This window comes from Mesitornis unicolor, unplaced genomic scaffold (genome assembly GCF_000695765.1).
Source record: "Mesitornis unicolor isolate BGI_N332 unplaced genomic scaffold, ASM69576v1 scaffold40645, whole genome shotgun sequence".
NCBI lineage: Eukaryota > Metazoa > Chordata > Aves > Mesitornithiformes > Mesitornithidae > Mesitornis > Mesitornis unicolor.
The window spans coordinates 26,966-52,466 of NW_010186918.1; the positions used below are offsets into that span (position 1 = coordinate 26,966).

At 36.3% G+C, this 25,501-nt stretch overlaps 1 protein-coding gene across 1 annotated transcript in view; it reads left to right on the top strand.

Annotated features, from left to right (window-relative positions):
* LOC104541269 (striatin-like) overlaps positions 1 to 24,988 on the top strand; it is a gene marked incomplete at its 3' end in the record, with an annotated part of 39,669 nt that extends 14,681 nt beyond the window's left edge. The window contains exons 5-10 of the mRNA XM_010185278.1: positions 8,779 to 8,914; positions 10,767 to 10,902; positions 14,631 to 14,741; positions 17,685 to 17,828; positions 20,185 to 20,321; positions 24,813 to 24,988. Of these exons, the coding sequence (XP_010183580.1) occupies positions 8,779 to 8,914; positions 10,767 to 10,902; positions 14,631 to 14,741; positions 17,685 to 17,828; positions 20,185 to 20,321; positions 24,813 to 24,988 (840 nt within the window). The remainder of the gene's footprint in view (positions 1 to 8,778; positions 8,915 to 10,766; positions 10,903 to 14,630; positions 14,742 to 17,684; positions 17,829 to 20,184; positions 20,322 to 24,812) is intronic.
* Between the last annotated feature and the right edge of the window lie 513 nt (positions 24,989 to 25,501).

Sequence of the window (25,501 nt, forward strand, 5' to 3'; positions counted from 1 at the left end):
CAAGTGCCTGCAGTTTGGTAGTGGTAGAGGAGGAAAGTTACAGTGAGAGACTGGAAGAACGAGAAACCCATCCAAAACCTTAGTGCAGTCCCAGGAAGTGTAAAAACGTGTGTGTTTGCCGGGACCATCAGACATCAGGATGGTTGCAAACTAAAATGCAGATGGAAGATGCTCTGTGGCTGTATGGATACAGTGAGACTGTAGGAGGAAGCTTTGCTATCAGTACAGAAGCCCGTGAACTGTTCAAGCCAGTGCAGTTTGGCAAATTTTGTGGTTCAAAACATTCAGTGAACATTGATGTCAAATGTCTGCTAGCAAGTCTGAGGCTGGTGGTCAACCTGAAGATGTTTCAGTTCCATTTGAAGAGCAGGGTGCTGGACAAAATGTGATGCATAGAAATGAATCTAAAGTGAGAAAAAGCAGCTGATAGAACATTTGATTTGTCTGATCCTGGAAGAACTGCTTAATATTGTGGACCCAGGTGAGACTGCAGATATTAAGTCTTAATTTTTAGAAAAATATTATATGGAAGGAAGAATGTAAGAAGAGGAGTATGGGGATTTAAGAAAGAGAAGGCTTGTAGGTGATAAGCAATGAAGACAAATCAATAGGAGTTTGGAAAGGATGTGGGTGAATGTAATGAAGATAACATACAATAGTGGAAAACTACACAGTGAAAAACAGAAGGAAAATGAATAAAATTATGCATTTCAGGAACAGGAAAATGGAAGGCACATTAGCTTTAAATTTTCTTCAAGGTTTCTCCATATAGCAATGAAAATTGCAGAAAGAACAGATTGGCAAAACTGTCTTCTGTACAACTGAATGCTTGTCATAAATCCCAAGGAAAGTAAAAATTAGTGTTTAGTGCTTTCATAGTGCCATATGGTTACCTTTTTGGGAGGAGAAAGAGAGTAATGGAAACAGGAAACAAAACTTTATTTTTGGCTGTTGTTTATTGGTAATCTACCAATACTTTCTCAGTGAAATGAAAGTAGTGGAGAGGAAAACAAATTGGTACTAAGAGAAATTCCAGTGAAGAAGTGGAAGAGCTGATGTACCTCTCAGCACAGTCTGATTTTTAGCACATTTTTTTGGAGTAAACCCATTAATCTGTGTATATTGATTGTGGCTGCTACTCAGCTTCCTTCAGCAGTACCTCTGATCCATCCCTGATTGTACTGCTGTGCTTTTTTAAGTAAGTTCTGGCATTTTTCCTCTGACACCAGGGATGTGTTAAGTGTATACTTGGGGGTGGGTAAGAAGGATGTTCCTCCTCTGCTCAACTCACTGCATCTTTTACAAGTTTTAACGAGTTGTGTGTTGTACCAGTTATACCTTGTTGTCTGTTGTACCAGTTGTACCTACTTCAGCAGCCGGGCTTCAGACACTCACTCCTGTGGTATCAACAGTAAGTTGAGCCTTTTTGTGGCAAAGACTGGTGAGACCAGACTTTAGTAAGTAGAAGCGTACAGTAGTTGTGCAAATACTACACTAGTTGTAGTGCAAATACTTAGTAATATTTATTTACAGCAGACAATGTGTAACTTGAATTCTGCTAGGCTCCAGTTATTTTAGAAGATCATAATCTTATCCTTCATACCCCCAGCTTAATTTTTATATCTCAAAGGATTGCAGTTATATCAGAGCTCCTCCTATCTCTTTGTTTTGTTTTGGTTTGTTTTTTTTCTTCTTTTGGTGCAATGATGATCAAACTACTGTTGTCTGAAGGTCTTAAAGCCAAAACAGTTTCTCTTCTTACTATTGGTGAAGTAGCCTCAGCTTTCATGTGTTACTAGCTGCTGCATCTGTGGCCAAACTTGTATGCTTATATTGCCTGTTTATTTGCTGATGTACAGATCTTCTTGAAAACTTTAGCGCTCAAGACATCATGTGGATTTTGAATGCACCCTGGAAGATTTTGAGTCCATAAATGAGATGTTAATGTGATAACCTGAGATAGATACAGACCTGTTTCCACTTTTTTCATGGAATTTAAAAGGGATTCTGTTTTCAGTTTCTTCAGATCAGCTCACTTTCATTACAAAAGATAAGTACCACTTGGCATGACTGGACTGAAAAATAGATACTAAAATAATAACTTTATAATAATGGTTGAAATTCTTAACATTGGCAGTGAGAGGAATGGGTGCTTTTCCCCAAAAAACTTAAACAGAAATGAAAGCTGCCTGCAAATGTAATTTATAGCCTGGAAAAGCTGAGAGTATTTAAGTATCTTCGGTTCACTTATTACCTCATTTTTTAATAGATTTATCTTGTTGACTGAAACCTGAATAGTCAAATTAAGTTACCCTCTTGAAGCTATTTGACTACTGTTTGATATGAGTGAAAGCAGATATAATAAAGGAATAGAACTGGAAGGAAATGAGGGTATTACCAAGCATATGGATGTATATACACATACATGGATGTGTGTATATATAAATCAACATAGATAAATTATCTGAGTTCTTGTTAAGGGTTTGATCATTAAAACTATACTTAAGTAGAAACTTTTTAAAGAAAAATGATCCTGAATGTTATATCAGTCTCTCTGAAACTGATCTACTGCCCTTTTCTTTGAACTGCATGTGGCTTCCGCTGCCTGTGCCTTACGTGAGCAGAAAGGCATCAAACCTCAACACTTGAGAGCAAATCAAAAGACTTTTTCAAAGATTAAAATTAAATGTTTTGAAGACCTTGTATTTCTGATGTATAACAAACCATTCCGACTGACACTTCAGCGAATTAGCTTCTTTCTATACCAGTAGGCCTTGAATAACTCCTTTGCATCTCTAAATCCTGTTAACACTGACCCATGTAATGAAACTGCTGCATACTGGCTGATGAATGTTGTGTGTTGACTCGCTTATAAAATGGTTTTTTTTAGAAAATATCTCTGAATTTAACAATCTTAGGTAAAATATGCCACAAAAAAGATTTCCAAAATAGTATACAAGACTAAAATAGTAAATTAAAAAAAAAATAAATTCCAAAACCTATTTCCTGTATTCCATCTACTGGTGTGTTTTTCACCTTTTCCCAGTTTGTCCCTGCCTCCATCTTGCAGTGACCTAACAGGCATTTCAGAGGTACCTGATTTAGGCCAGATCTGGACACTTTCAACAGATGCATTGAAGCAGGGAAAAAAAAAAATCAATAAATTGACATTTTGTGCCTTGAAAGTAGTACCAGTGGAGCACTCTTTTCATTTCAGTGGTACAGATCTATGGCTCAAGGGTTTGAGGGATGCTCCTGGAAATGTTACATAAGACTCATGGTACAGAAGGAATGGGAGAAAGAGAGAGAGAAGTTGTGCAGGGGGAGACAGAGAAGCAAAGAGAGGGGAAGTGAATGGAGCAATTACTTGGAAAAGTTAGCATTAAATACTTTTTAAAAATTTTTGTTCTTTAAAAAGCTTGTTGTTTTGACACATTGTAGTTACCTGACTAGATTTGGCAAGAGAAGCTGCCTTTCCTTTTTAAATGGCATTCCTTCATTATTCCAATTTACATCCAAACCATTTTGTAAGTGTTGCTTACCAGTTGTAGTATGCATTGCAGTGGTTCTTGCATTGTGTGGTGTGAATTCATGAGAGGTTTCAAAGGTTGTGACAGACTGTCTAGCCTGCCTTGTGCTCCTTGCGTGTAAATTTTGATGATTGTAAGTGTTCTATAATTTTATAAATTCTCAGTTTGATATTTTCTGTGCTGTGTTATGAAAGGTTTTGCACAGTATTGAACATGCAACAAACTGTTCCTAAAGATAGTCCTCACAGAAAGGAATACATTTGAATTTGCATGCATTTATTTATTGCGTCCAGTTTGAAGGAGCTCAACTAGCCCCGTTGAAAAGACTGTTATAACATGAAATAACTAAATTCTGTGGGGAACTAATACAACATGTGACCTTCCAGTAGCACACTTTGATAGTAGGAGGAAACAAAAATGGCTCAAGAAAGAGTATGCTAAAATAGCTCTTCGAATTTCTGGGTCAAAACAGGCTTTTTTCTTCTGCAGGCCACTAGAAACATTTCTCAGTCTAAGCTGAACTTGTATTTATTTAATTTTGCTATGGTATTTCTTCCTGCTTCTGAATTTATCAATAAAATCTGGTTTTATTTAAGATAACTTGTGTATGTCTTGGAAAAAACAAGCAAGCAATAAACCCTCTACCTTTTCCTTTTGGGGGAGTGACTGGTACCAAGGCAGTTAATTGCCCTGTGGTTGGGCAGTTCATGGAAGAAGCTTATGGGAGTCTCCCTGAACATTACCACAGACTCCCAAGTGTTGTTATGAACAAAGGAGAAGGTGATGATCATAATATTGAATGTGCTGGTTACAAAGAGAATACATGTCTGTAATGTGGCTGTAGTCTAAGTTAAACTTTTATTTGGAATATGAAACATTCTGGATTCTGTTGCAAGCAGGAAACATATCCTCAATGTGTTGTTTTACTTTCCCTGTAACAACTTCACCTTTTCTGTAGGTTATGGTTTCTGCTTTTCATTCAGTAAGAAACAAGATTTATATTAAGATCCTGAATATTAAATGTTGAGAGCCAATTGAACACTACACATTTTGTAAAGCTGCTAATACTGCAGTGTCAGGGCCAACTGGATTTTTACACAAAATACTTGTCTTGAGCCGTGTGTCTGTAGGGCAGAAAATGAAGAGTTGGCTGTCTGGCCCCTGGAGGCCCAGCTTGCTTTAACAGTACATCTGGAATATCCATAAATCGTATTTCTTATATTTAATGGAAAAAGAGAATTATTATCTTTAGTTTCAAAGGGGTCAAGGGGTTAAGACAAATCTGAATAATTGAATAGCCTATAAAATTCAAGTTGGGATGAGAATTTCAGGGCAGTCACAGCTGCAGAAAATTCTGACATCTTCTCCTGAGGAGAAAAATACTCATGTGATTTCAGGTTTATGTTGCTTTAAGGGAGACAGGTACTTCAGTTACCAGCCCATCTGTAACAAGAACTCTGTGTTTTAAACAGGAAAAAGTGTCTTATCTTTCGGGATCAGAAGTTCCCTGTGTCAAGAGCACTGTTCACAAGATCTGTGCGTTGTCCATCCATTAGTAGCAAGGTAGAAAGCCCAGCAGCATTAGTGTAGCTGTACTTTACTTTCTGGAGCTGCTTTTTGTAGCATTTAGTCCGGTTGTACTTAATCATGTGCAGACAGGAGTAGCAGGTAGTCTTTCTGCCCCAAAGACTTTCCTGTCCAATTGGGTAAGGCTACTGGAGAGGAAGATACAATCACAGAGTTAACAGTGTCTGATAGAAGTTGGTATATGGGTTGAAGATTTTGGTTTTTTTTCAAGTTTGGCTCGGAAGGGGTAAGTCAACCCCACCTTGTGGTATGAAACCCACAAGGACAGAAGGCAAGGTTAGGTGCTGAGGAGAAAACTACGCTTGAGTGCTGCTGCAGAGTACAATTGAGGAAGGAGCAGTGGGAAGTAGATTCAGAGCAAGCTGCTGAGGAGCACTGGGTTGAGGAAGTCCTGCCAAAATCTTGGTTGCTCTGTGCTCTCTGCTCTGGCAGCTTCTGAAGCTGCTTCTGCTGCCTGGGGTTTCTAGCTTGTTCTTCCCCAGCCGTTTTCCTTTAGACACTATGGCTGCGGAAGAAATAAAAAACCAGCACCTAAGTTCTTTGAAAAGAATGTTCTCCTTTACATATGTTTTGATCCAGGACAGTCCAGTAAAGAGGAATTGTTCTTTTTGAGCCTTTTTTGTGGGTTTTTTGGTCTTTTTGGTCTCCCTTTATTTGCAAAGTTCCTCTAGTCTTGCCTTACTCATGCTTGTAATGCTACAGTTCATGTATCAGTGAAATGGAGCCTTTTTAGCTCCAGTCTATTGTTTGTAACCATTAATTTATAAAAAAAAGTATTCTAGACTACAAAAGCCCTGGAAATGTTGTGTTTATTTTTCTAAAATGAAATTTGAAGTAATTTATTGTACTACCCTATCTCTGAACATATTTTTGCTACTTCTGCATTTTAATGTTGTTTTTTTGGTGAGTGACCCCATAACAGAAACAAGCTAAACTGATGGAAAATAATGAAGCAAGGAAGCTTCAAATTGGCATGAAAGTTCATAATATAAGTTAGCTAAGGCTGGACACTTTATTTTTTACAGTATTCCTAAGTGTTCATGCTGACAGTAGTATCTAAAATGCATTATGTTTATATAGTGCTAAGAGATTAAAAATAGCTAATTTAATGAGTTACTTTTGATTTGACTGGTAAAGTGTATTGGAGTACAATATAGCAAATCAACTTGTCTGTCAGCTTGAAGCTTCTTTTCCCTGCGGAACCTTTAAATAGTTTAAATATTCTGTCACTTCTATTTGCTTTTTTTTCTTATGAATTCTTTCCTGGAAGTTGTGCCTTAGCACAAATAATCTTGTGTGGTACTGTGCTGACTTTGTACATTTTTGTACTGTGCAGGAGTTTTGAAATACATGGTAAAGTACTGTGTTTTCCGTTGCATGAGACGTATAAATGGAGATACACACACAATTATATATGTGTCCTGTCCACCAAAGTATGGAATAATTATGATAGTTGAATTCAGACCAGTTACATAAAAAAGATATGACCACCTCTTTTGGTGGTCACTTCAAACTTAGGAGTAAGTGAGCCTGATTTAGGACCAAATGAGTACAAAACTAAATCTCTAGGTATGAATTACTGCAGGTACTTGTAATAGGATATCTGTCTCTTACTAACAAGTTCAGTTGATTAACATTTTCTATTCTGTGTTTGGTATTAGTTCATACGTTGCTGTTTACTTTAGCATGTGTGATAATTGCTAATACAGATTAGCAGTGATGTTTTTACATGGCAAAATGCAGAGCAAAAAACAGAAATAAAATTGTGATCAGATTGATTTAGTCCACTAAAAGTTGACCAGGGCACGCAATATTTTCAGAAAATCAGGAAGTTAGCCAAGTTAAGCACATTAAAAATGTTGTCTTATTAAGATTTATGTGTTGGAAACAGTAGAATAACAGTACCATAGGATTTCTTTGAAAACGTACATTACTACTACAGACTGAAGAACTATTACAGTCTGCCAAAGTAGTGATTACTTAAGGAAAAAGAAAAATACTACATTGCTATCAGGTTTGTCATGGAAACAAGAGGGTCAAAATACTGCAGGAAGCAAGGCAAATTGTAAGCCTATTTGAGATTGTTTTTATCCAAGATAAGATATGAGAAAGTGGAAGGAGTAGTCTCAGTAAAACTGGTAACCGTGAAAACATACTGTACATCATGATACTCTGTGCTGCTGTGAAATTTCTAATTGCAAGTGAAACCCTTATTAATGTTTTTGGGCTGTAAAGATGAGTAGATGAAAAAAGGGTAGGGTGGCGAATTGTCTCAATAAGATGCAGCCATACTGGGGCTACGAAGAAGCTGCTCCTGTGAATTGTTGTCACGTAAGCATAGAATCGCTTGAGCAGGGACAGCGTAAAGAAGGAAGCGTGCTCTTCATCGTGCCCCATTTCATATCAGAGTGTTTGCTCTTGGATGTTTCCTGTAATAAAACTTTGAGAAGTGTTATTAAGAAACACTGGAATAAGTGGGTGATGGGCGGATAATCCAGTGTTTACACTGCAGGGAGTTTAAAAGGACTTACTATATAGGCTTGTCAGTTGAGTGAACCTTTTGAAATGGGTCATAGCAGAAGCAAAATATAACATTAGCAAGGCACTTGCTGGTAGTAAAGGTGATTGTACAAGACAATTTAGAGCTACAGTTCTGAAAGGAGAGACAATTATGGTTTCAGTGGTTGTGAATCTCGAGATGATGTGCATTTAGTGATGAACTATGAAAAACAGACTACTGACTAAAGGTAAGAAAACAATAAAGCTTGTCTTTACTACTGTAAAGTCATAAAGAATATACAAGGCTAATCACTACAGTTCAAACGGAATCATTTTTTACCACTTTATCTTTGAGGGATTGATAGAGAAGTGTGTTTTCTGCATAGAAAACATGGCACCTGTTGTTAATTTTAGAATTGCTTTAATTGTACTTTCATCAGAGTTTTAATACGGGCTACAGTTCTGCTCTTGGATTCTACCTCTTCAGTTAATATGACAACCTTTATGCTTCCTGTTCTGAGGCACTGTCTGAGTTTGTGCCGGTGCAGTTGTAATTTTACCCAGTCTTCATCCATTTCTGTATTTGTTTAAAGTTAACATCTACGTAAACACTGTTTAGTCATCAATTATATTTTCCCATTATATTGTTTTATAGTGGCAAATTCACCATGTCTTATAAGTTAATGAATGATAGATCTAGAGTTTGATGTTTCCCAGCAAGGTGAGGAACATGGGATAGCAGCAGCAGCAAAGTTTTTGTGTTCTCTGATGTGCATCTGGGAGGCCAACTTAGTAGCTGTTGTAACTCATGTCCTTGTGGCTGAGACTTTCAATGATGTTTTATCAGTATTGATTTTGCTTTTGGGCACTTATCAGATGAACGTTGCTTTAAAATGCTTTTCAAATAAAAGCAATGAAGCATCTGTCCTGATAATTGCAACTGGATGAAGAATAATTGTTGGTTCTAATAAGCTTATGGATAATGTTTATTTTTTTTAATCCACAAACAGTTTTACTTGTAATAGACTATTTATACCTGTAGGCTTATTTTAGTCTCCTGTGTTGTTGGCCATCATAAAACAGAAGAGACAGATAATTGCAGAAGTGACTTTGTTACGATTTCTTTTAACTCATGATGGTGGTTGTTGTTGTTGTTGTTTAGGAAACCTGAATTGACTGACTCTGCCTCTCTGCTAGAGACCTTCAAGTTTCTTGAAAATGCAGCTGCAGACTTCAGTGATGAAGAAGATGAAGAAGATATTGACGGAAGAGAGAAAGCAATCATTGATACCGCAACAGTGAGTGGAAAAAATAATTGAAAAAGTTACGAAGAACAGCAAAAGTGAGATTAATGAGATGCCTATATGCAAAGTATATGACTGTGTATGTACACGTGCACATCATTAATGCATCTTTATGATGGTCTGTCCAAGCATGTGTGCGTCAGAGGAATTTTATATGCATTTCGGAATCTGTGTATATGAGTTAAGCTTTGCCATGTTTCTTGCTTTAAGTTTACAGTGACAGATTAAAATTTTTAAAATTTTTTCTATTGTTCCATACTGCCTAGTATTTTTTATATATATTGGATGCAATTTTTAAGGTAGCAGATGTCCTTTTTTACAATTTTCAGCTCAGTTTGAAGGTATTGTTTGTAATGTTGCATGTCAAAAATGCATTGTTTCTTGATTATTTATATAAATGTATTGATATTTAAAATTACTTGTAGGAGTTTATCCTTGTAGGGTATAGAACTGAAATACCACATTTCTCTTTAAATAGCTTGTGGAAGGATGAAGGAGTATAACTGAAAAAACTAGTGTATGATGAATAAACTTTTTTGTTTGTTTAGTCAGTCAGATGCCTGAAACTCCCTCGTCTATACTTTGCTATATGATTTGATCATATTATGACATGAAATAGTTACAATCAGTACTCAATTTTATCCCCTTCTTTTAAAGTTTAATATTTATTCCATGATTTGTGTTTCCTAACAGTTGAAGTAGATAAGAGTTATGATAGATGTGTTTTTTTCTCTGTTTCTCAGTTTTAAGAATGAGCACTTAAAACCCATCAGTTTTAAGGAGTTAAAGAGGATCTTTGTAAACTTGTTCCTGTCATCCATGGGCTGTGAATTAATACCTGAGATTCTTCTGTAAAATAATTTGTAATGCAGTATGTTCAGTAAGTCTGCCAAAGGAATGAAGCTTGAAGCTTAGAAACGTTTCAGACTTTGAAATGGGTTCATTGTATTTAGAGGAAGCAGACATTCATCCTCATGAACTGTGGGATATTGTCCTATGTATTGACCCTTGTGATGAATGTAATTTTTCTGTAAAGTAAAATTTATGCTACAAATTTCATGTGTTGTAGTATCAGGGAACCTGTTAGACAAAGGACTGTAAAGCATTTAGTATATTTTGATTAATAAGGGAAAAGTAAATTTATTGCAGAAAGCACAGAGTGAGGTCCTTCATTAAAACATGTATTTTTTCTTTTGCCAAAAATTGGTAAGTTTTTGTTTGTTTGTTTTACCAACTTTTGTTTTGAATTTGAAAGGGAAATGCAGTTTAAACATGGACATACTGTGTTTAAGTAACAGTAATATCTGAGGAAGTATTCAAGATTTAATGATTTTTGCCAAATCTAAGCAAATTAGCTCTAGTCAGTTGTGGGTTGTTTGTTTGTCTTTTGGTCCACACGTAGAGTGTTTTCAGAGGCGAGAGTTGAAAAGGCTGTTTTCAGAGAAGCAAAGTGAATTTGAATTTCAGAGAAGCTGAAGTGATTTCTAGAGCATTCTTAATTTTTTGTTTGCAGGTTTTGTGTGGTTTTTTTAAATCCATATTAAGAGGCGGTTTATACTTTTTCCAGTATTAAAAAAGAAATAGTAGTGGTCTAGAACAGGTTCTAGTGTAGATTCATTCATGTCAAGTGGTTGATTATTGGTGGACACAGGAAGAAAGATCTATAGGCACATTTCATTTTGACTTAGAGATTTGCTTATTCCGGATTTGTTTATTAAGGTATACTTTTCTGCTGCTTCTGCAACTTCCTGTTAGGATTTTGCATAGAAGACAAGACAGTATTGCTCAGTATAAAGATGTGCATGTAACTTAATTCAGCTTTTTTCTTTCCTTCTTGACCTTTCAGATTGTAAGGAAAAGAGTGCTATCTGACAGCAGTGAAGACAGAGATACAGAAGAAGCTTTGAAAGAGTTTGACTTCTTGGTTACCTCAGATGAAGGTGATGGGGAATCAAGAAGTTCAGGAGATGGAACAGACTGGGGTAAGGAAATGTAATGGATTATATCAGGAGAAAAACAATTTACACTAAGGTTATATTGTGACTTATCAGTTGAGATCTGTCACGATCGCAGCACCTTTTGAGTATTCCTACAGTAAATAATTGGCAGAATGAGGTCCTCTTGACATAATATTCTAATTTTTCTGTATGCTGCTTTAACGTAAGGATTCGTCAAGGTTTATGCTTCTGATAATTGTCTTTTTTCCTTTCTTTAATAATAAGGTAGATAGAATTTTAATTTTATGAGTGGAATTTCAGTGTGTTTCTCCAGCGACCCATACTGACGAAGGGCTACGATAAAACTGTGTTTTACAGTTATGAACATGAAAGCTATTTTGTCATCTTTGCTTTCTCCCACTTTGATACAGAGAGTAACATGAGCCATAAAGACTGAATTAGTTGTACTGTTACTATGTGTTAGCAATTTGGGCAATATGAACTATTCAGTTGCTCAAATTTTCTTTTATCATTTATCAGAAGAATTTGTCTTTAAGTGCTCTAGTCATTGAGCAACATTTCACAAACTGTTCTCTGTCCTGCAACCCAGAATGCCAGCATCCACTTTACCTTGACATAAGTCCCACTGTATAGGGAAGGGAAGATGGAAGAGAACTGGTTAAATATCTTGATGGGGAGTTGTTTCCTCCTTAAGCTGTTCTGAAAAGTCTTAAGCATAGAGGGAGGTATGGAAGATGAATGGGAAATAATTGAGCTTTATAATGAAACTGAAAATTTGGCAGACAAATAAGCCGTGGTAGCTGTGGCCTAACATCTTCGAGATGTTGTATTTCACTGAAACCGTGTCCAGCTCCTGGTTGGACTCCAAATCACTGTTCAGTGTGGTGTAGCCTCTCTGCTTAAGAGATTGTGTCTCAATATCGCTAGATACAGCAGTCAGTATTCCATTTACCAAACAAATTTAGTAATGTTACTCTTTTTTTACAAAAAAATACTTTTATTAAGCTGTTCTGATACTTCTGTATAATATTAAAATTTTATCCATTTATGCTTAAGTGTAGCTACTGCTTGGGTCACCAAAAAGTTAGTATGCCAACAGGAGCATTTTTGTTCTCAAATTCACACTTGTTTATTTTTACTTTCATTGATGACACCTGAGTACAAATGAGCAAAAGTCTAACATTAAAAAGAAATTGTCATGGAAAGTAGTAGTTTCATTTCTAGAAGTATTAAGGGGTTGGTTTTTTTAGCTGTAGATGTTAATGTTTTTCAATTACTTGTTTCACAACCTGTGTCTTTTATGGTGATTGTATGTAAGAATAAGCTTCTTCAAGGAACTGCTATTATGAGTCACTTCTGTTAATTTGCTTTAAGTGAAACTGTTAAATGTAGCGTAGAAGAGTGATGTTATATAGTGAGGATAGAAGCAAACAGAGGAAGTCATTGCTTCCTTTTGGATCCCAAGTATTACTGATCAGTTACTGTAATCTGTTGAACCTGTTTGGCTTGAAAGCTCCTCAGAAGTGTTAATTTTTAAACTATAAAGCACTTGCACAGTACTAGTTCAGGATCCACTGGTAAAGTTGAACAGAACATGTGGGACATGCAGGAAGCATCCTGGGACAGTCTGAAGAAAATCAATCTATTTAGTATTTTCTCGACAACACTGCAATCTTATATAAATTCTTTTAAACTTTTTGTTGGAGAAGAGCAAAACGTCTTGTCCAGCCAGGGAGGAAAAACATCATTAAAACTTAAAACCTGGTCCAAAAAAAAATACATACTTGTTTCTCTCAAGGATGTTTTTCTCATACCTTTTTTGAGTTCTTCATGCCATTTTTGATCATTAGTGATACTTAATTTGGCATATGTATTAGGATAACATGATTTAGCCCACAGACCATCTTTTTTTTGTCTCTCTTTAGCTTATTAATACTTCTCTGTTTTCATAACTGCTGTAAAGACTAATGTCTTAAGACTTTGGGTCTTGAATTAGTTTCACTCGTGTATAGGATTGTGACTGGAGGGTTCAAAGGAGATCATCTAGTCCAACCTCCTGCTCAGGTCCATTTGCAGTAGGTTACACTGGCCTTCTTCCAGGTTTTGAGTATCTTCCAAGAAAGGAGTTCCCATAAACTTTCAGGGGTGGTATTTGGTATTTGACTGTCCTCAAGGTAAAAACTGTTTTGTCCTTCTGTGATGCAAGTCCAAGCAGAGTCCATCTCTGTCTTCTCTATACCTGCCCGCTAGGTAGTTGTAAGCAGCACTAAGGTGCCTCTTGCCATCATTGATCATGTACAGTACTCTCAGTCCCTCTGCTCCGTCTGCCTTAACCATCTTATTGGACTTGCTATACTACATCAATACTGGGCCCTCAGCATTATAGTCACAAGGTGTTTCAGCATAAGAAATATGATACTAGATGCAGTAGTCAAGGTGTGGTTTCACCAGTTCCAAAGAGAGGGGAGTAATCGTTTCCCTCAACCTACTGGCTGCCTTCTTGTTAATACAGCCCAAAATATGGTTGATCGCCTTTGCTGCAAGGGTATTCTGCTGACTCCGGTTCAGTTTGATGCTGATGAAGCATCCCTAGATCTTTTTCAGCGTAGTTAATTTCTAACAAGCCAGTCCCTGTAATAACCCAGGTCTGATTTTCTGTCTTCTGTCCGATCACAGTGATTCTTTCAGATTGTGGTTGATAGTGTCATGCTTGCTCTACAGACATTTAATAACCTTTCTGCATATTAGTCTGTGGATAAGTTTATTATTGTTCATATTTTAAAAAGAGTAGAGTAGTGTATTGATGAACAAAGCAAACTTGGTCTGAAAGGATTTTAAATAATGTTGAGATTTTAATGAGGAAAACAAAGCAAAAAGATAATGTGTTTCAAAAAAATTTGTAGCTGTGATGGTCATGAAAATAAATATATAAGGAAAAGCTGTATTACCTCCCTCCTCTTTCAATTTATTTTTCTAAGCTGTCTCAGTACAGTATTTCCATATATGGAAAAATTACTTGGAGACTTGAACTCATGTAACACGTTCTGTTCAAAATCTCCAAATACCATACTGTTGAAAGAATATTTCTTCTCTGTATCATATCACAGGGGAAGCAATTTGAGAGAGATGTTTTACGGGAAAAATAAAGATGGGGATTTTTTATCATTAGCCATGTTGAAAAGTTTTGTGTATTTTTTTCAAAGACTAATAACTCAGGCCTTGCCCTTTTTGTGAATTTCATGGCTTTAGTGCTTTAAGATTTTATTCAAATTTTGGTGACATGTATACTATGTTCCAGAATGATTTAAATGTGCTGCTGCTTTGTGTAAATGACAACATAGACGATGAAATGAGAATTTGAAATGCAGTGGCGCAACATCTGAGTTGTAAAGTTATGTTGACCATTAACATAGCTGCTGCTTCTAGATACAGTAGTAATTCTTTCCCTGGAGGAAAGAAAAAGCTGAAAAATATGTCCTAATTTATTATAAAGTAAATCTTGCTTACATTTATGAACAGCTATGTCTTGGTTATAGATATTAGGCATGTGAAATTTCATCTCATTTTTTTGTTAAAATTCAAATAGAAGTGGAATGTGAGTAGCAGTTTTACAGCTTTCACAAGCTTGATGCTATTTCTGTCTGTTCAAAATAAAAGACAAATGCCGTTGACAGCAGCTGTTATCTCCTTCAGTGGAGATCACTTGGTGACATTATTGAAAAAGGATGTTTCATTTGTTTCACTTTGTTTAGAAAAGGAAGACCAGTGTCTCATGCCTGAAGCTTGGAATGTCGACCAGGGAGTAATAACCAAACTCAAGGAACAATACAAAAAGGAGCGCAAGGGGAAAAAGGGGGTGAAGAGTAAGTGGAAAACATTGCACCTTAAAGTCATAAATCCCACATCTTTCACACCCTTAATTCTATCTCTCTTTCAATGTTTTCCTAAAATTACTTACTCTTTTACTTTGCTGCTCCTGACTGCTTTCCTGTTCACCAGTTCTCAGGGGTTGAAATTAATGACAGTCAATCAAGTTACCTGATAAATAGCTGGATTAGATATAACTTCTTCCAACCAGGTGTTGGATTAATTAAAAAGTTTTGCTTTGAGCATGGCTCATACTTGTGTTATTCAGAAACTTAAATTGTAAAAGACATTGGTTTAATAGTTCATACTTTAATATAGAAGACTTCAGAACCCTTTCTTAGCTGGAAACATGCCAGTTTGACAGGAGGAGTTAAAGTCTGGTATGTAAATTAAAAAACCAAAACAAAACAGAAACTGTCTTGAGTATCCTGTTAGATGTCAGAGGGAGAAAACCAGGTTAATTTCTACCCCTGTTTATACTTAACATTCACAACATGAAATTCATGCTGTCATAATTTGTTATGCAGGGCTCGAAATAGGAAGCAACTCTGACTATCAGTTTACTTGTAAATCACAGGATTTATTTATTGATATTCATACCTATGAGACTAGCATTTAAAAATGTTGGGTATTTTTATCCAAACAAAAAACTATGGTCAGTATCTGTAATAAAGTTTCTAGCCCTGTATTATAATTTTTGTTACATTTCTCGAAATATAAATCTGTTTGTAAAGATGAATGTTTTTTGATAAGTAAGCCTTAAAATTTTTTGAACGCAGGTGAAGTATTTAAAATGAAACACTGTTCACAGCTGTATTTCAAACATCTAGCCATATTGAGAATTCATGTGTGAATGATGTAAATTAATAATATTGCATGTAGCTCAGTATGAAATTTGAGGGAAGTTTCTCCCATTGTGGGAAGATGCTTATGAATACCAAGGAAATTCTCACTTCCAAAGAGACATGCATAACCATTCAAAAGGTGTCAGATCCTCACATCACTGAGGCTGGCTTGGTTTGTTACTTTTTGTATTGATACTAATTGTGATAAGCCACTGCTCAGCAGCTGGTTATATTGCTGAAATTACTCTATTAAATACACAAACCAAACCTTCTTTTTTTCTTTATTAAAAAAATGTAAATTGTTACTATATTTTAAATTTCTTAAGTGATATTTTTGTCATCTTTGGAATCATTTAAGTTACTGGAAATAAATTGCAACTCTGACAAGAAGCTGAGCTGGCCAACTCAAGTGTTCATGTTTCACAAAATTGATTCTAAATTCCTGTGTTAAGATAGAGAGGGCATATCAATATATGACTTCAGTGAAGTTGACTTTCATAACTTGTCTGTTATTTTGAGAATACACAGACATGCTACGTAGTTCAGCGTAAGTAGTTGTAGGGTTAATTTAGGATAAATTTATTCTAACTGTTGAAATTATATTATTGAACAGCTGTTGAGTGCTTTTATTTTTTTATAATAAAACTTAACATTTAATTGTTAATATAGACATAGATATTATTGGAACATGCTTTATGTATTTATGAAAAAAATTCCTGATGTAAGGCAGCACTTGGACATCCAGTGCTCCTTTGTGAATATGACTACTGCTCAGTACATTTACAGTATCTTTTGGATTGATTTGATTTGTTTGATCTTGAGAGACCAAATGGTTTACTGCAGTACAGAAATTAAGCATCTTTCCATGGACAAACCGTCGTTGGAAGGGCATCAATACAGAAAAATCAGGAAGAATCACAGCCTGTTTTCAGCTATTCATGATAATGCACGTAGTAAAGAAGAATGTGAGGAAGGAAGTGCAGGGAAAAAGAAGGGACTAAAAAAATATCTTGACAGTAAAGTTTGTTTCTATGACTTTAATCTCATCATAAATGATGCTTAGACACTGAACTGCTACTAAGTAAAATACTGTTTTTGTAAATCGGATATTATAGTACAACAACCTTGCAAAATCCTTTCCTGAATAGAGTAATATTTTTGTGACAGACAAAGTTAAATACAATTTAGTTTATTATCTGTCATTATGGCCAGAGTTGACAAAGTAGAGTTTGCAACTGCATGAGTAAACATACGATTTTGCAAGGCTGTAGCAAACACTCCTGTGAAGTAGTAAGAGAATAAAATCATAGAATGGTTTTATGAGAGAATACATATATTAGAGTACACTTCTGTGTTAAAGCTGCTTAAAAATAGCTGTATTATTTACTGGTCTAGGAAAAAACATAATGGACTATGGGTAAGACATTTTCCCATTCTTAATTAAACTTACAACAGGAAAAACTACCGAAGATATGTTTCAGCCTCAATCCTATATAAAACAGTCAAAACAGGGATGTGGGAAAATGATGGAGCAAAGCACAGGTAAGTGTCAAGAAGGGCATGGGTCTTCACCATATGTAGCTTCAGGAAGTAGGCCAGTGAATCCAGTTGCATTTATATTTTAATATAAGTATAACTTTTCAGATTAGATGATACTACACTACTGCACAAATAAATTTAAAATAATCATGTTGCTGTAAGAATATGCTGCACAAAGTACCTGATACACAAATTTTAAAATATTCACAAATATCAGCTGTTGTTTTGGAAAAGTAAACATTCTAATAATCAGTGTGACTCAGTTGGAGGCATTCTTCAGCATCCCATGCAAGCAGCAGTATGAGTTTATAAATGTGGGGAAACATGTGCGTTCACAGTTCTCAGTTGCTTCTGTCACTTTCTTTTCAAGAAATTCATTTCATGCTGGATGATTAGTTACTGCTGAAAATAAGTGCTCATTACTTTTTCTGTGGTAACGTTATAATATGAGGTAGGATCCATTGTTGCATGTGTTGCTGTAGCATATCTGATACAATTTAGTGCCATCATGAACTATGCATAAACCATTTAATTTTTTGGTTTTCTTCTGGTTAGGGCCCAACAGGTCAAAGCTGCAAGATATGCTTGCAAACTTGAGAGATGTTGATGATCTCCCTTCATTGCAGCCATCTGTTGCACCTTCTTCTAGACCTAGTAGCTCGAGGCTTATTGAACACGAGATAAACAGGACAGATGAAGGTAAGAGTTAAAACTGTACATACAGAATTGTAAAGGGTAGGTGTTTATAGTTACTTCTGCTTAAAGATTATCCTCTAAGACTTTCCAGGCACTTTACAAATACTGATTCAGCATTATGAGTTCTGTCTAAGTGTGATAAATGGCATTCCCGTTCCTCCCCTCTGGTCACTATTAGTAAGGTCAAGACACCTACCGAGGTAGAGTCTTGGCTGAGTACTTTTGAACATGAGGGAAAACAATCATTTGGCACTTGCTGACTTTGTAATATGAAGATCTTAAGTCACTTGCTTTTCTTTGTACTCAGGCCTGGTAGTCAAGTGTGGAACATAAACTCTCAGGACATAGGAGCATCTGTTTTTCTCCCTTTTAACATAATTTTAAATGCATATGTATATACACACACACACATATATATGTATGTGTTCTTTTTTTAGTGCAAAGATAGAAGCTCTGCAGGTAAACGCAAGTGGCTGGGTATAGCTTTTAAATGCATGTAGTGAATCATACAGAACAACTTACAGCTTGCCAGTGTACTCATTTCCATAATACGTTATGAAAAACAAACACCCCCCCAAAAAAAAAAACACCAAAAAAAACCAAACCCAAACAAAACCAGCCTTCATAGCAGCTAGTCCATGGAGAGCCACACATCTTTGCATGTGGTTACCTTCATTAGTATTATCTCTCAAAGTTGCTAGATCACGTATTTGATTCAACATTTGAAATGCTGTAATATGCAACATAATAAAATAAATATATGAGGCTATATTAAGTTGTAAAAGACCATATCGTGCTCTTTATTTAAATGGTAAATATGTCTTTGGAAAAATGAGCAAAACGCAGGTTTCACTTAGGATTTTTTCAGTGAGAGTGAAAAAGTAGGTTGGCCAAGTTATAATTAAGATGCATAAAAAGCTCCGGTGTGTGGCACAGATACCAAAGATCTCAGTAGTTCTATTTCCTACATGCTCGGTGATTTTCTGTATGAAAGAAGGGAGTAACTTAGCAACACTTTGAGAAGTGGAGGAATTTTTTGTTGAATGTTTCCTTTCCAACTTTTCTCACATGTACTGAGAGCCATATTAGCAAAGCTCTCTTTTCATGTCCTTTCAAGAGTGGTTTTTTTAATTCGTAGACTCAGATGGACTCTCATGAAAACAAAAAAGGACAGCTGATTGTTATCAGTCTGAGCTCATTATTACAAACTATTAGCTATGTATTCATTCCTTGATTGATTTGAGACTCTGATATTTTGGGCATACAATTTTTTTTATTCTGGTAACTTTTAAAACTTGATACCCTCTATGTATTTGGTGTTGGGTGGAATATTACATCTTAAGTTCAAAAGAGAGGTAAAGACACACTTCAGGGTGGAAAAGGTGAGAGAGATTTGTGATTGAAAGGTAATAGCTAAGAGACCTAATCAACAGCAGAGTTTGAAGGGCTTTTATTTGTCTGTAAAAATTAATAGAAAGCAAACAGGACACTTGATAGAGGTATAAATGTGGAACAGAAAGACTATGGAAAGATTACCTTACTTTTTGCGGTGTAGACTGGAGGGGAATTGAATAGCATCTGAACCTGATGCCTTTGGAAAACGGGGAAACAGCCTGAACAAATCATTATTAATTGTAAACCTTAGTTTGCTTGGTTTCAACTTGGCATTGGTGCTCTTAAACTAAGACAGACACTGGGAATGAGGTGATGTTACCTTTTCTCTCTCCCTGATAGCAGCAGTATTTGCCAAGGCTTGCATTTACAATGGAGCTACAAGGGGGAAAAACTTGTAATTTACTGAAAATCCCTTGTAATTTGAGAAAAAATGGTGTATAAAACTGAGTGAAGTCTCTTGTGTCCAAAAGATAACATATTTTCATCTATTCAGTCCCCAATTTGAGATGTATAGACTTGAAGAGCTATTGTACAGGGAGGTTGGTAGAGGCACAGCTTCTTTCGTTTTGTACCACTTGATGTAGAGCCTTAATTGGTAGAAGTGTTTGAGCGGTTCACTGTTTACATATTTTATAGTGGAGCTGGGGAAGGGGCTGAGTTTTTCTATGTTACTTTTGTGTTATATGTGGGTGAATGGTAGTGTACTCTTCCTTCCTGTGGCTAATTACACACACTGTCTTGAGTCTGGCACACCTCAAGTGTAAGTATTGTGTTCAGAAGCTGCGTTTATTGGTAATTACAGCGATTTTCTTTAGAATGGCTTTTTTAATGCAACTTTTTATAGCTTTTTGTCTTCAGGTACTTGAGAGACGTTTAGTATTTTGGAAGTGGGAAATATGTTTTTATTAATCAACATTTTATAAACCCATGGTTCAGGATTATTTTTTATTTTGTTTTCTTGCAGTGGAAGCTTTAACATTCCCTCCTTCTTCAGGGAAATCTTTCATTATGGGAACAGATGAAGCCCTTGAAAATGAGCTGGGTCTCGGAGAACTGGCAGGCCTTACAGTAGCCAATGAGGCAGATTCACTGACTTACGATGTAAGTGGCTATTAATGGTAATTCAGGGTCCTACTGTCTACTTGCTGAGGGCAAATGCAAGTTACATGCGTGTAGACTCAGCAAAAAAACATTTTCCTGTTAAAACTATGCTGTCAGAGGATGTCACAGATTTTTACTTCACAGATCTATTCTTCCTTCAAACTCTCTGCAAGCCCCTCTCCTCTCATTTGCCTGCCACATCGTTCAAATAGTTAAAAGTCGAAAGTAAAAGTAATTAATGATAGTGATACAGCTGGATACTTGTAACCCCAGTGACGCTGAGTAGCATGGCCAGCAGATTGAGGGCAGTTAATGTCCTGTCTACATGGGGCTGGTGAGGCCTTACCTGTATGCAGTTTTGGGCCCCTCCTCTTCAAGAGGGTTGTGGAGAAATTAGAAAGTCCAGTAGCATGTGACTGATGAAGAGATACTGAGGGAACTAGTTTTGTTCAGTTGTTAGGAGGCTAAGCGGTGCTCAAGTGGCAGCCTACAGATACTGAAAGAGTGCTTACAGGGGTGACTTCTCCATAGTGGTAGGTGTTAAAACAAGACGAAACAGTAGCAACTTCTGGCTTGGAAGCTTCAGGCTGGACATCAGGAGAAAAAGTGTTGTATAGGAGGAATGATACTGAAGCAAGTTACCCAGAGAAACTGTGGAATCATTCTCCTGGGAGATGTTCAAGACTTGGCTAGGGGAGAGCTGTGGCTTACTTTACCTGGTGTGGGCAATAGTCTCATTTCAAGTGGGAAGTTGGAACAGAAACTTTAGGAGGCTCTTGTGGCCAGCACTTCTATGGCTCTGTGTGTAACCTATGGCTTCTCTCATTATTTGTAAAAAATCTTTCTTCTGCTTCTTTGCAGTCATACACAATTTTTGTCTGGATTTCTGATTTCTTGTAAAAAGATATTTCAGATATTACTTTAATTATCTGCTCCTTTGCGATCTGTCAACTTCAGATTAATCTTGCTGTTGCATTGCCCAGTTGAGGTTGAGGGATTTCAGAGGTGATTTTTTATTATTGCATGTTGGGGAGGAATTATACCCTTGAGTAGATCTGTCTCTGAAGTAATCACCATCTGGGATTTTACTATCGCAAATCAAACCTGATACTTCAGAAATAACCTACAGGTCATTACTTTGAAGGTCTACCCTTGTATGTACTTGTAAAGCAATAAATTGGATAGTGAAGTTTACACCCATTTTGAGTGATGCTGCAGATATGTGCTACTATAGCAAGTTTCTGAGCATGTGATGTGTTGTAAATCATCAGGATTGCAATGATATAGAACATCTCTGCTAAAATTCAGTATTTAAGGATTATCTCCTAATTTGGGCTCAGCTTTGGTTTTTTTTTTGCTAATCTTCCCTGACTTTGCCTTCAAAAAGGGGTAAGACGGTATACAAATTGAATTCTTTTACAGTTAGACCTAAAACTTCCATGCTGAATTCCTAAATTCAGAGGACATAATGAACCTAAACCATCTGTACAAGAGCTTGATGCTTTCACTGCTTGACTTCATTGTTCAGGTGTCCATATAAACTATTATGTTTGTCCGTGTCTCCATATTCTGAACTAACAGCTTTCGTTTTTGGAATGTAGCATTTCTTTATCCACCCCTATCCTTTTCTGCATGGTTTATTAACTTCTGTTTGTTCACTCTTAAATACCATTATGAAGTCCTGTGGCCAGGAATTCATAGTCATGCTTACCTCACCTTTTATCTTTTTTAGTGTTGACAATTTAAAAAAAAATGTTTGCAAAGCTCTTTGCTCTTGTCACTGTGATTTTTATTGAAGCAACATGAAAGGCTAGTTTCTGCATTTCAAATTTCACTGGAAGTTTAGCTTACAAAGAATATAATCTGTTTTTATTTTGGGCTGCTTCATACCTTCTTGCAGCTGCCAAATGTCAATCAGGTAGGATTAGTGGAAACTTGGTATGTTTTTTTTATTAAGTGTCAATTTTGAATCATATGGAGAATGAAGTTGAAAGATTTCATATTAATCGGTCTTTACATGTATTTGCCCTTGTGAGTTGCAGACACCTTCCTATTTTCAGTCCCTTTCTTCCCACTGACACTCTTACTGGATTCTTTTCTTCTGAAATAAGGCAGGATTAGCCTACTTCAGTTCATGGTTTAAGTTTTTTACATGTTGCTTTGGCTGTCCATAAATTAAAGAATGGTTTTCACTTGGTAATGGAGATTATGAATTTACAACTTAAAAAAGAATTTTTTTCTTTTTTTAAGTTATAAGTTTTAATAATCAAGATGAAATTTTGCAGATTGCTAGTTAATACTCTCTTAAGATTATCTTTTCTTTTTGCTTCCTTTATACATTGTTGTCTTAACAAATGTTCACTTTAGTTGGTTCTGGGTTTTTTTTCCTAATCTGGGTTGTTTAAGAAGCTTCATAAAATTATCATAGACTGAGTACTGTACATAAGAGTAACCGAACTACAAAATCATTACATTTACTGTTGTGTACTGACTTGGAGATTTTTGGGCTTTGCAGTAGGCTCATGCTTGATTTCCTGTGAACAAGAGAAGTGTCTGTAATCTTACTTGTGTATCATTGCTGTTTCTGGAGTTCACACAGATATGACACTAGACACACACTGTATAGACACTATTAATGGCAAATCCAGATCAGGTACTGATTTGGGGATTGAACATTCCCCCCCATACTGCTTTTCAAGTCTTGGATGACCTCACTGTTGTCTTTTAGTGGGGAGAAGGAAAAGCAGGCTGGCTGTGGTGTTAGTAACCCAGGCTCTTGCAGCTTGTGAGGGACCGGTGCGTGAAGAGGAGCAATGGTGCAGCCAGGCAGGTGGGATGTCAGCGCTGGGATCTGTTTCCACCTCTGGCACTGGTCTGCTGGCTGGAGCTGCCCCCTATCTACTTCCCAATTTATAAGCTAATCTTGGTCTCCTTTGAAAGAACATCTTTGAGTGAATGAGAGGCAAATGGAGAGTATTATCCAGCCAGAAATGGTATGCACTGTTAGGCCATCTGAGGTGTCCCTGTGGCTTTTGCAGATGTGACACAGGACTTGTGCTGCTGGTATGGCAGCTCTGAAGGGCAGGCAGGGTCCCCTCCATCACCTAATCGGCATTAGATTCGTGTGTTGAGGCAACCAGATTCCTCCCTGGATATCTGTATGTCTTGTACCCTTTTTGCTGAGACTTTCTTTGGCCAATCTCCAGAAAATCTGCCAGAGCTGCTAACTTTGCAGTCCTGCCCCATCCTTGCACCAGTTCCAGTGTTTGTCTGTTCCCTCACTGAGCCAACTCAGCTCAGTGAACTGGCAAAGAAACTGAGGTGCTTCACTGAGCAGTCAGTACAGCATTATTAAGAAATATGATGAGACTGAACCTGCTGTTTGTTACAACTCCTTTCTCATTGATTAAAATCTATAAACCTCTTAAATTAAGACTCTTTGTCACTAAATCCAGAAGTAACAAAACTTAAGAAAAAGCCCTTTTGTTCTTAAACACGTTCATTTTTTTCCCCACATTCCAGAATAAAATGTAGATTCTTGCAGTGGCTCAAAACACTTGTCTCTTCTTTGCAGTTAATGAGACTAAATTATTTGGGATTATCTGTAGCTTTCAACATAATGAAGTCGTCATTATTCGAGTTACAGTTGTTTGCTTTTCTTATTTTCCATAGCCACCATCAGCAGTGGTTACAGAAAGGTAAATTTGACTATGGTAGTGTTGGCTGACAGAGTGATAAGTCTGTTCAGCATTTTGTGTCAACATTTGTTCAGAGGAGCAATGTTGAAGTAACTGTTATTTTTTAAGGGCTTTCTTTTTGGATCCGCTAAAAATGCGTTTATTGCCAAATAATTACGTCTGTATATACTATAGCTTATTGCCTGCCAGTTACATTCTTAGTGTGTAGCCAAGTCCTTTTTGCCTTTTTTTTTCTCTGCCAAGCTTTACTTACAGTTTACTTGTTTACTATTACAGAGATTGTGTTGCCTTAGGTGAGTTAGATTGTGTTCCTTTCTGTGCTGCTGCACACTTCTCTGTTTCTCTTAGGTCTTTACTTCAGAGATACCATGTCAGTGGTTCTTCAGATATTCAGGAACCACAGCTGGGTTGAGTCAGGCCCAGTGACAATGAATAGTAGGAATAGGAATAGATCAGTTTTTCAAATAGCAAACAGAGTTCACAGCAATATCAGTCAGAAATGTACTTCTCTGCTTTTAAATTGTGTAACTTAACAGACATGGCATATTTCAGACTTGCACAGAATGTATTGTGGATGCGACATTACTTGTTGCCTTTGTGGAATACATCTACCTTTGTTCTCATTTTGAATTGTCTGACCAGTGTTAAATGGACTGTTGCTCAAAAGCAGGTTGTTGTGAAAAATGGGCAAGGTAATTTTGACATCTTCTGAAAATGCCAAACTAAATTTCTGATTTCTTCCTTTCCTTGTGCCTTTCAGATTAATTACAAGTTTGGCATTTTTTTTTATTAGATAGCAAACAATAAGGATGCATTGAGAAAGACTTGGAACCCCAAGTTCACATTAAGAAGTCACTTTGATGGAATAAGAGGTCTCGCTTTTCATCCAGTTGAACCAGTCTTAATAACAGCTTCAGAGGACCATACATTAAAAATGTGGAATTTACAAAAAACTGCCCCAGCAAAAAAGTAAGACTTTCTTTTTCTTTGTTTCAAAAAACATTTTCATTTAGAAGAAAAAAAAATACTGTAGATGCCTCTTTACTGGATGGCCCTTGGACTTAATGGAAATTGTTCCTTGAATTTAATAGTAGGAAAGCAAGCTCTTAGAGAAGGGTGGAGAGTTTTTTAAAGAGTACCAGAATAAATCCATGCATGTTTGTGAATGTGTTTTGTTTGTCAAAATGAAAACCATTCACTTTTTTGTATTTTTCGTGTAGATAACATGGCAAATTAATTTACTAGTGAAAATACTTGTGTGTTGCCTGTTAGTGTGCTTGCATGTGTATATAAATGTATAAAAATGCATTTGTGTATATGCATATCTGTGTATACACATATACATATACACATGTATGGTTTTAAACTTTGACAGAGATGTTGCTAGGTTCCTTTGTACACTGTCTGACGTGTGTTGTGGGGCTAATGTGGAAAGGGATATATGTATCTTTTTAGCTATATGTGCATATATATATATATATA